Source organism: Hyposmocoma kahamanoa, unplaced genomic scaffold (genome assembly GCF_003589595.1).
Source record: "Hyposmocoma kahamanoa isolate Upper Pololo Valley unplaced genomic scaffold, ASM358959v1 80, whole genome shotgun sequence".
In the NCBI taxonomy this organism is placed as follows: Eukaryota; Metazoa; Arthropoda; class Insecta; order Lepidoptera; family Cosmopterigidae; genus Hyposmocoma; species Hyposmocoma kahamanoa.
The window spans coordinates 6,723,183-6,734,789 of record NW_020654051.1 but is presented as its reverse complement, the minus strand read 5'-3'; the positions used below and the strand labels follow the sequence as shown (position 1 = coordinate 6,734,789).

The 11,607-nt window shown below is 37.2% G+C and overlaps 1 protein-coding gene across 2 annotated transcripts in view; it reads left to right on the top strand.

The window, feature by feature from the left end:
• Positions 1–8,832, top strand: part of LOC113233743 — a 67,809-nt gene extending 58,977 nt beyond the window's left edge. For both annotated transcript variants that reach the window (XM_026468933.1, XM_026468932.1), the window contains 8 exons: positions 163–357; positions 3,393–3,588; positions 4,399–4,531; positions 4,774–4,909; positions 5,578–5,783; positions 6,032–6,177; positions 6,318–7,845; positions 7,974–8,832. In XM_026468933.1, the coding sequence (XP_026324718.1) occupies positions 163–357; positions 3,393–3,588; positions 4,399–4,531; positions 4,774–4,909; positions 5,578–5,783; positions 6,032–6,177; positions 6,318–7,845; positions 7,974–8,309 (2,876 nt within the window). In that variant the 3' untranslated portion in view covers positions 8,310–8,832. The remainder of the gene's footprint in view (positions 1–162; positions 358–3,392; positions 3,589–4,398; positions 4,532–4,773; positions 4,910–5,577; positions 5,784–6,031; positions 6,178–6,317; positions 7,846–7,973) is intronic.
• The last annotated feature ends 2,775 nt before the right edge of the window (positions 8,833–11,607 follow it).

The window sequence follows — 11,607 nt, the reverse complement described above, 5'->3', positions numbered from 1 at the left end:
TCAACCGTGACCATGGGACCTGTAAAGGGCCCGAAACGTCGGTTTGTTTGAAAAAACAAATATACGCGATTTAAATCCGGAAAAATAGTTTCATTTCCTATGTGTAACAATCGCGAAAACCTAAGAACTCGATATAAACTAACACAACTTTTGTATTTCTAGTGGAATGGTCATCACGAGCGGACTTCTCAAACGTGTGTGGCACTCGCGAAGTGGCAGCGACGGGTAATGCTGGGGTCAAGGTGCTGGCGGCCGGGCTGACCAGGGGCCGCCGGTACTTCTTCAGGGCTACCGCCGGGAATTTAAAAGGATGGGGGCCGTTCACCGTGTCCGTGCCTCGGAGTGTTGTACCGAGTAGTGAGTGATTTAAGAAACCTTAACCTTCTTGTACAATATCTGGTGGGATAGGCCTGTGGTAATAAAGGCGCATTTATATTCGTCGCTTACACCGAGTCGTCTGCCGCCTTCGCTGACAACATCCTTATAACCAAAACGTCCCCACGTAATAATCTCGAGAAAAAAAAACAAGTTTTAATAAAAAATGCAATAATATTTATTAATTTATTTTTATTCGGTCGTTGTTTTTGTCACATCTTCGCAAATGGCAATGCATACAAATTTATAAATTTGGGAACACATCACATACTTGCATAGTGTTTCGATACAAACAAGTAATGTGTGATGTTGCAAAAATATATATCAATAATGTTCATCGTAATTGATTTTTTTTTATCAACAACCATCAAATTATTGATGTGACTATCAGCTGTGGGTAGATTAATAAATGGTAAAATGTTAAAATCCCGCAATATTCCAATCCTCATAGTTTAGGGAATTCCCCACAAAATGGCAACTCTGACGAGCACGCGCGTTTGATTGTCACTTTCCGAAGCGATTAGGTGTAAACGCTATGGGCGACCGTGTCGCCGTGTATCGCTAGTCGCTTCGGTCAAACGACTCAGTATTTACACCGGGTATCTTGTTGCCTTAGGTGGACAAGGTCACCTGTCGTCCTGGTGCAAATGTGCCATTAGACTGTACCTGGTATCGAATGTGTGTTACGATTGGCAGATTCCTATTGCGGTGGGCAGGCTGTCGGCCCCCACTGCACGATCCCTAGAAGCCATTCTTGCTACACTTACATTCCGTTTGTCAATCTTTTCACACAACCTAATGTTCTCACTACGCTAATAATATAAATGGAAGCGATACGCACGAAGCTACAATATCAACAAGAAAAATACACCCTGCAAAGTCACTTTGCTATAAAGCTTTTTCTCGGTCGGTGTTTAACACCATTCTCTACCCAGAGCAAGTGCATTAGGTCGCGAGCGCCTTTCACGAGGTATGGTAGAGGGTGACATATGGCACTCTTGGTTTCCATAAAAATCGCTGTACTTGCGGTGTTTATTTAGATATATGTCTGTGATAGCTATATATTCCACCATGTACGTAATACATAATTAATATGTTACGTTACTGTGAGATCGTTCTAGAAGACATAATCTAAACCTGAGGTTTATAAAACGAACTTTGACTTCGATTAAGCAAAAGTAGCGAGTTAAGCAAGTTTTTCGTGTTTAAAAAAAAATTAAATTGTTTATTTGTTCATTTTAAAGGGGGGATGTTTCCGTTTAGGCTTGTTAGGGCCTGTGTTAAGAAACATCGCTCTTCTATAATATTAATAGTAATCTTGCTCTTATATAATTTTAAGATGATGTAACAGACTACCTTAATATCTACTATAACTGGTGTTACAACTAGTACAAATTTCACTAATTACAGTAATTTTTAGCTTTTCAGACTAAAAATAGATTAACCTAATTGTTAGTGTAGGTGAGTGCAAGTATGTGTATATGTATCTGTAGGTGTGTAATTGTATGGAATGTGTACATGTGTGTCATCCATCCGATAGACGTACAATATCCAAAATTATGCGTGTCATACCATGTTAGATTGTATCATTTCAATTGCTTGTCTCATATATAAGAAGTTACTAAAATAACAGTTGTATTATAAGTTTATATATGCATATATGTAAATTAAATTTAGATTTGTGTATTATTTACAATACGAATTCTGCCTTTTAAGCATAAAATTACAAATAAAACTCAAAATTTAATTCAATTCGTTGAGTAATGTTAGACAAAGTCCGTTCTATAAACATTTAGAAGCAATAGAGCTCCTTGTGAAAGAGTTCGTCCAGAGAAGTACTGCCACCTTACCTATTTCTGCCGCGAAGCAGTAATATGAGCATTATAGCGTTCCGGTTTAGAAGGGTATAAAGGTGCTGGTGAAATCTCAGCCTAACATATAAGTAGTCTAGTCTAAATATGTACCTATATCGTCAATGAAAAAAGAATAGGAGGAAGGTAAAAAGGATAGGAGCGAATTTCATAGAGACGCTTAAACAAAAAGCACCACAAGAAAGTGGCATTAGAATTACTGACGCGCTAAAATAATACATTGTGTATTAAAGAAGGTAAACAAGAAATTACTAACGAAGGTTTATTAGAAGCCCGAAGCCAAAGGCTAAGGTTTTTAATAATTCGAGTTTTGTATTTTTTACCGTCTCTGATACATAATAATATAATGTTTTTCATCACATTTGTGAGGAAATAAATACAATATAATATGGTTCGTAACACAATTACGGATTTGGCAAATGGTGGTTTTTTTTCATTCTTCCATAGATAATAAAAGTCGAACTAAGATGTTGTAAAAAGCAAATACGTATGCAGCCATGATGGATTGTAAAAATATTTGCTAAATTTTTATACAGAAAATAATTAAAATCAATTTAGCTATATTAAGCAAAAAGTTCAATCCACAAAATGATCAAAAAATGAGTTAAAGTCTAACCTCTTAGATCAGCAAAAAGAATCCAACATATAAACATAAAGAAATATATCTGGTGTTATATGACATTATAAGTTTTGAAAATAACTCAGGAGTGAGAAACACTTTCAAACTTCAAACTGCCGTACTTCGAAAGTGAGTGGATGTGGATTGGATCCTTTTTGTTCAACTAAGTCCAATTATATGAAATACTTAAAATATAAAACGTCCTACTTGCTGAATTGCAATTAAATTTCTGTTTAGATAACATTTTAAGCGAATGTTTTAATTTTGAATTTAAGTAACCTCCTTGCTTTAACTTGAACCTGACCTATGTAAGGAAATATGCCGTGCTACACATTAAAAACTCCTTACCGACTATGGCTGTAATGGAAATCAAAAAGCCCCGAGGGCTTTATTTGGGGCATTTTAGTCAAGTTAGCCAACGTGCAATCATACCATTTACGAGCAAGTGTGATGAAAAAGTGTTTAAATCGCCACGAAACCTGGAAAAAAATATACAATGTACAAACTATTGTATCGTAACTATGCAGGCTGGCGCGACGTAACTTCCCGCGCAGGCCGTGGCGAAGCAGGTGGCGCAGCGACAGCGCTCGAGGCGCTTGCTATCGCCGCCGCGGCCGCCCGGCAGAGGCCTCCAGCACAACCTCCACGGCTGCCACGGAAGAAGACTGCTACCATTCGGCAGTTGTTCACGGCTGCTAGCAAATTCCAGAAGAATTTGCGAAGGTATGTTGAAATGTTGCCAATGAAAAAGAAAGTTCCTAAAATGATTTTGTAGTCATTCTTCCTGCGTTTAACAAATTCCAGTTCGTGGAAACTAGTCTTGTATGAAACTTTACTAAAGTGTATCGAAGAGACGACCCGGACCTTTACCTAAATGCCATACTGATGTTCAAAATGACGCACTGAATGTTTTTGGTTACTCAATTCAGGGCCAATAGGTCAAGAGAATTGCTAAATGCGATACTAGACAGCTTAGTCGGGTATTTAGTACCTTTTGATACACAGTGTCGTGACTAGCACCAAATAGCTATTTTTGCAACTAATTTGTTTTTCTGTGATAAGCTACAATTCACAAAAGCTACACTAATTTCTAGTGATAACAAACATCGACTAAATGGCGCTTATTGCACAGCGCACATATTTTTTCTTCTTTTAACTTGTTTAGGATTAGCGCCATCTACCCGTAATAAGAAGCGTTAATTTATAAATTAGTTTGTAATACACAATGCCATCTATTGACACGCATATGTGACAAAGTTGAGAAAATAATTTTAGCTCATGATCAATATTTAAATAAAATTACAAGGAAGGAAACTGACTTCTTATATATCACATTAAAGAAGAATTAATTGATATCCACGGTCATTTACATAATATAAACTCCTCCAGGCTATTGTTGATCAATAGCCATCTAAATAGTAAGATGTAATTGACCTTTTTCAGAGTTACGACCTGTATTGGTCCATGCTAGAATGTAACGTTAAGAACGAATAACTGTACCTATGTTTAAACGCAATCGTTTATTATTTACAGGGGAGTGTACTTGGCGTGCATCATATATCACGAGGACAAAGTACTGGTGACAAGCGAGGAGTTCCTTCCCGTGATCGAGATCGACGAGACATACCCCACTTGCATCTACAACGACTTCCACTGGCTTATGAAGGTAAAATAAGTTTTGAATTATGTACACTCAGCCTACAAGAAATAAGTACAGATTATGCCGTCCAGACGCTTGTGTTAATTTTCGCTCATGTTAAAGGGTCACTATATTGTTTAAAAAGTCCTCTAATTAACCACCGACGCAACATAAAACTATCACTCGGTACCAGACCACTTTGGAACCAACTAGAAGAATAAGATGTGAAATTGAATTTTTTTTAAATATATCTTCCGTTGCCTTTCCAGGTGTCCTGTTCTTGGGATGAGGTGAAAAGCCTTAGGTCAGATATGGAGAAACACACGTCCTCGTCCATTCATTTCCGACTCAAACTGCTCACAGCTGCTGCACAGATGCAGTCTGCGCTATGCATTCAGGACTTAGGTAAAACTTTTCTTTACACATTTTGGATATTGAAACACATCGAGTTCTTAAGTTTTCGCGATTATTACACATAGGAAATGAAACAATTTTTCCGGATTTAAATCGCGTATATTTGTTTTTCAAACAAACCGACGTTTCGGGCCCTTTATAGTTTGTTTACGGTTTACGGTTTATTTGAAAAAACAAATATACGAGATTTAAATCCAGAAAAATAGTTTCATTTCCAATATGAAACACTTCAACATCTTTTAAAATGCTTCCGAGTCGTTTCGAATCCTAGAAATATAGCAAGTATCATGCGCCCAAGACAAATATTTGTATGGCCTCCATTTATTTCTCTCGAGAGTTTGAATGTGATGTGTGGTAGTCTATGCGTTTGTCCATAGCACCCGCGATACAGAGTTTCTCTAATGTGGGGCTATGAGTGAGTGCGTTATAAAAAAAATAATGGACCAGACGAATGCATCGTTAAATCGAACAAAAGACCAAGGATCAAGAAGGACTTGATTAACTTCAATATGACAAAAACCAATGAAAGTAGTAAGGTGAATGAATATCCATTGCCTGGTTGCACAATGGTCTCCGACTCCACTTTATTTCGCACCTATAAATTGGTCTTAACTCTCTTATTCTAACTCTTACTCTAAGCACTAATTATCTAATTCCAGGTCAACTATACCATAGACCACTACGAGACTCACACGGCACAGTGGTGTTATCCTGTGTCAACAGCGTGAAATCGGCCAAGTCCGTGTCAGCTTTAAACTCTCGCTGGGCGGCGGTGTCGCGGCTGCGGAGACGGGTATTCAGCGAGGACAACACTATTGGGGAACTGCTCATGGCTTCCGTACACGACCAAATTGCTTATCATCAGGTAACATCGTAAATATGGGTGTATCAATCCTTTATAGGACCATTTACCACTGTCGCCAACCTCGGCAAATTGGTGATTTCAGAAAAGCTGCCAAGCACAGAAATATTTCGACAATAATATTGAAGTTATAAAATTGTAACTGACTGAATTATGCACAAAAAAGGAAGATTTTTTTTTAATATAATTATGGCTACATTCTCTAATTGCATCGTATGGAATATCTTACATGTAGTTTTCATTGTTTACAGGTATCTCGAGTGCAGCTCCCACGCGGTCTATACCTAGGTTACCTGAAACTGCAGTCTTCCGTGGAAGTGGTTCGCATCGTAGCGCCAGCACGCACGCCCAACGTACCGCCCCACACGCGAGTTCGCGACAATCCCCACGTCTCTGCGTTAGTATTATAGATAATCGTTATTTTAATCGAGTCCTAATTGATGTAGGTATGATTTGATATTCAATCAATCAAAACGTTTCATTATGTACCAACATAAAATGTGGGCGTGTTTTGAAATTTACTTTATTAATTTCCAGGGAAGAATGGGAGTACCTCAAAACCCAGTCAGGCAAAACGACCGAAGACACCGCCATAAACAGTTTATCAATCAGCACTACGCAGGAACCCTCAGAATCTCAAGAAATGTTCCTAGACCAAATTGCGGCTGCAGCCAGACGCCTCTTTAAGGACATGGAAATACCACCCGAATGCGCTATTGCCCACCGTATATATGACCTTGAAGTTATGGAGCTCAATAGTGACGTAAGCTTCATCATGATAAGCCCACCAGCCGAACAGGCCTGCTCTGTACCAGGACAAAAGGAAATACTTCTTCAGAAAGGAGATCTACTCAGCCTACCAATCCAAGCTTTCGAAATGATCCACCTTCAAACGTACCATACCAACATCTTGAACAAATATGCAAGGCTAAGCTGTGTGTTAGAATTAGATGTCGCGTTAGCTGCACATTCTCACAGAGAAGCGTTTTCTTGTACAGAACTACAAACTGCCAAGGAGAGGTTAAGCAAACTCGAAGACTTGCAGAACAAACTGAACACAGTCTGGAAAGCAGAAAGGTGGTTGATGGATCTAATTGGTTTTGCCAGAGATAAAGACAAAGCTGCTCAAAGTTCAGGCATATTGCTCAAACATATATTAGACAAAACGCCAAGAACTTTTACAGACGGGGCTGATATTGAAAGCAACGAAAAGGATAATAAATTTAAAATTGACTTTCTTCAAATTCCTTCCAGAGACGGTAAAATTACTAAGACCGCACCAGGAAGAGGTTCGTGGCCTGGACCCGCGGGTAATGGGAATCATGCCAACTTACACCCAGAATTTAGTAAATCTGAACAGCAGTTGAGCTTAGCTCCTCGAGAAACGTCAGTCTCTACTCTCAACTTAAGCAGTTCGCAGTATTTGAACGCTGATGTGAGCCACTACCCACGCAAAGGAAGCGCCGATTCTCAGTACACACAGTTAAGTGGCAACTTCAGTAACTCCCAATTTGACACTTCTGGATCTCATACGAGCATTACAAGCAATCGTTTGCCTCCATCTCGTAGCGAGGATACCTTAGTTCATCAGTCAGAAATTGACGATTCAAAACAACATCCAATGAGCATTGTCGCAAGTGCTTCAACAACATCAAGTCCTCTTTTAACCGTTAAAAGCTACTACCCTGGTAGTATGATCAGTATGCGAACAGCCAAAGCCAATGTGTCAGAGTCCGCTCAAAGTCTTTCTAGTGACTCTGAAAGCCAGAGCTGTCCTATCACAACGACGTCAGTTCCTTTGAAAATCCGTCCTCAAATAAAACACCATAGGGCAAATGTGATCGCGTCTAAAAGCTTGAACAATGTAAAGTCTTCTGATCTAGACTACACTGACACTTGTCAAGAGTTCGGAAAAGGATCGTCGATAAAACGACAGCCGTTATTAGAAACCCAGGAAGACACAGAGAATTACAATAAAGTTCCAAAGACTGACCAGACGAGTGACGCCGAGGAAAATGTGAAGCCTTCTGAAGAACGCCCGCCTGATCAACCGGGGATATTACAAGTAAGATCCAAGGTTTTTACTACTCTCTAAAAACTAAACTTTTTATATTCTCTTTTCCCAGGACAATGATTCGTTGTCGTTGAATTTTATAACAGTTATACCAAAAAGTTAACGGTTTTTATTTTCAGGTATTCGCAGCGTACGAAACCGGGTTAGCAGCGGGAACATCATTGAAGCTTCATGTGACACCACGGACATCAGCTCGCGAGGTCATCGACTTAGTCGTGAAGCAACTTAACATGGCAGCCGTATTAAAGGGAAAAGCGGGACCTGTTTACGGTCCCGAGAAATTAAAAGATTTCTGCCTAGTGGCTGTTATTGGAGCTAGAGAACGATGCCTGCGGGATGACTTCAGACCATTGCAATTACAAAACCCTTGGAGAAAAGGACGGCTGTATGTTAGACTTAAACATGATGTATTAGCTGCATTGCAACACTCCGCTAAGCAGCCAGCTTTTATTTAAATCGATAAGAAGGTAACTCCAAAATAAAGAATGTAGGATTATAGAATGCATCAGTTCGTAGAGTTTCCATAGAAAACTAAAAATGATGGAGAAGTTGCGTCTTTATCGCAAACTACGTAACTCAGAGGCGTCAAAAGACATGAATGTACTTTTGACTCGTCTCGTACAATCTAAAGCGAAGGGTCTCAAGTTATTTTTGTAAAGGCTATGAAATGACTGTTACTAATGCCATTAGGTTTTAACAAAGATCTATTATTAGAAGATATAAATGTTGTATAACAGAAAAGCTGTATTAAAAATAATTTATGTTTGGTGCCAATTCTTATTTTCAATGCTTTAAATAGTTGAGTAAATGTTGTGAGTAAAATATATAATTTGAACAGATGTATGGTGCTTTCACTGTATAATAACGTGGCAAATGGCATTCCAAATGCAAAATCGACATCTGTTTTATATTTTTATCTAGTGGGTATTTAAAATTTATTGTGGAGTTAGACATTTCCTATCTGCTTTGTCTGTCTAGATGAAATCCAATCTATTGTCGTTTCTGTAGTTATAACAAATCTGTCTTAGGTATAAATACAGTTGTGTAAACAAGTATTTCCGTAAATGATTTTTTAGGAAAAGGAAAGCTATGATTGAGATTTTAATCTAATATCAAATAAATATATTTAAAAATATTTCGCAAATAATAAATGTGATAGTTTAACGTAAATACATATTTAATAATTACAATTGTCTTCACTGCAACATTGCAATCACGAATGTTTGACATGTCTGGTTTTATTAAACATCAAATCGATACGCAAAGCATAGGAATACAGGGTTTTTACTCAATTTGAAGACCATCCAAGTAAAACCATTATCAAAACTATATTTTCTTAATTAAGTAAATTAAAATTGTTTTAATGCCCAGCTACCATTTTTATTGTTTTTTTAGATAGGTACATTATATGTACATATAGTTGTGTAAATAATGTCTATCATAAATTAAAAAGAAATCAAGTAAAATGTAACTTAAAAAAGTAAATAATTATCAAAATATCTAACAATGCATTAATAGCTTAGATCTAATGAAGTACCTAAAAAGCTAACTTTTGGGAAATTGAAGTACCTTTTTGGTGCATCCTAAAATTACGATTTCAAAGACTTATTCATTTTGTTTTGGAATACAACATGGATAGTTCAGTGTGTTAAGTTACACCGATCAATAGAAACTAACAGATCTCTAATGAAGTATTCTTTTAGTTTTTGTATTACATTAAGTTTTAGGTATAATTTTCTGTAATTTACATTATTGTCCTTTCAAATTATACATAGTTGGAATATAATACTCATTCTTATTAATAAAATAAAATTTATTCCATTCAGAAGTATGTACAGTAGTTATTTATCGTGTACAAATAACAATATTTTAGAGTGAAAAATGAGGACGAATGAAACCTAAAGTATATTAAATATGATATCAACGATTCGAGCCATACGTTCATAGAAGTTGCAAACTGTATTAAGCCTAACTAAATGTCTTATGATTATCAAATAGAGTTTTATTATAGTAACTGTGACAGTTATTCACCGTATCCGTGGTGTTGTAATTAGAAGTTAGACAGAGTGAAATTTATGAAGTGATGCACAAAATAAATGTATTTCAAATCTGATCCGATTTTTTACTTACAACTTTGTAGTTTCATTAGATACAATAACCTAACCTCAGTACAGAGTACTAAAAAAACGGACCTCAAAAGTACGTGGAAGTACATATAATTACAAAGTTTTATTGAAAACGGTTACCGGAAAGTGCGCAAACCCGGATTCATCCTCTAGTTCGCCACTATACGGAACACGACCCAGGAGATAATAAAAACTGGTTCTCACTACTCAAAGTATATTGAGAGAGAAAAACTATTAAAATAATTGCTCAATAAAATTTAGGCGCTATTTATAAAAATGAATCTTGTTCTGATGATTTTCTTCAAAATTAAATGGGACTACTATGGAAGTACCCTCTTTCCAACAAAAAAGAATCATGGAAATCGGTTCACAAATACCGGAGTTATCCCGTAACATACATACAAAAAAAAACACAGTCGAATTGAGAACCTCCTCCTTGTTTCGAAGTCGGTTAAAAATTACTCTCAATATATTATTGAACAATAAGTCCAGCGTCACCGAATCGATTGTTTGACCACACTTTGATCTTAACCAAAAACTTGAGAAGCGACATAAATTATTTGACAGGTCAAAACTCCTTAATTAATCTGTTCTAGTCTAGGATCTAGTTCTAGTCGTAAAACATTTCAATTATAGGTAATTATGACCATGATCAGTCCACTGTTTTAAACTTCGCGTGCCTTATTCCAGCACCGTGACCATGATCGAGTTTCTGAAATTTGACTACACAGAAAGTCGCCATTTGCTCGGTTCTAGTCGCAAAAAGCTAAATTTCGTCGTCAGCCGTTCTAAACTTAGAATAATAACGCATAGAATGATAGTTTCATATCAAACGAACTGTCACAAATGAGGCAAAAATCAAATTCATATAGGCGTAAGCAACTTGTATTTACGCTCGTAGGCACGCACACAAATATACAAATAATGATGCCATGGAATAACATTTCCCTCAAAAGTGGGGAAATTGTATCTTGCCTAACTCATCATTAAGTTAAAGGTGCCTACAGATTTGCTCGATTTTGTCGATCGACAATCTCGATCAGGTGCCTACAGATATGCTCGATTTTGTCGATCGTTACTGTTGATCGACAACATCAAGTGACAGGAATTTTCAAAAATTTATTTTTGGTAATCCTTATGGAAATGGCATTTATATCTGAATACACGAAGGCGGACACGACTTTTCTCATTTCTAAATCCAAGATGGCGGACACGCAAAATGGGAATCATTTTCGAGGTATTCGAGGTGCTCATCAAGAATATGGCATTTATTTCTAAATCCAAGATGGCGGACACGACTTTTGAAATAAATGCAATATGGGTATCATTTTCGAGGTATTTGGGGGTGCTCATTAAGAATATAGCACTTATTTCTAAATTCAAGATGGCGGACATGACTTTTCAAATAATAGCAAGTTGGGTGTCGTTTTCGAGGTATTTGGGGGTGCTCATTAAGGATATGGCACTAATTCCTAAATTCAAGATGGCGGGCACGATTTTTCGAATAATAGCAAGTTGGGTGTCGTTTTCAAGGTATTTGGGGCTGCTCATTCCGAATGTAGCACATATTTCTAAATCCAAGATGGCGAAGAATTAGAAGAAGAAGAATTAGAAGTCTTGCCCGCTA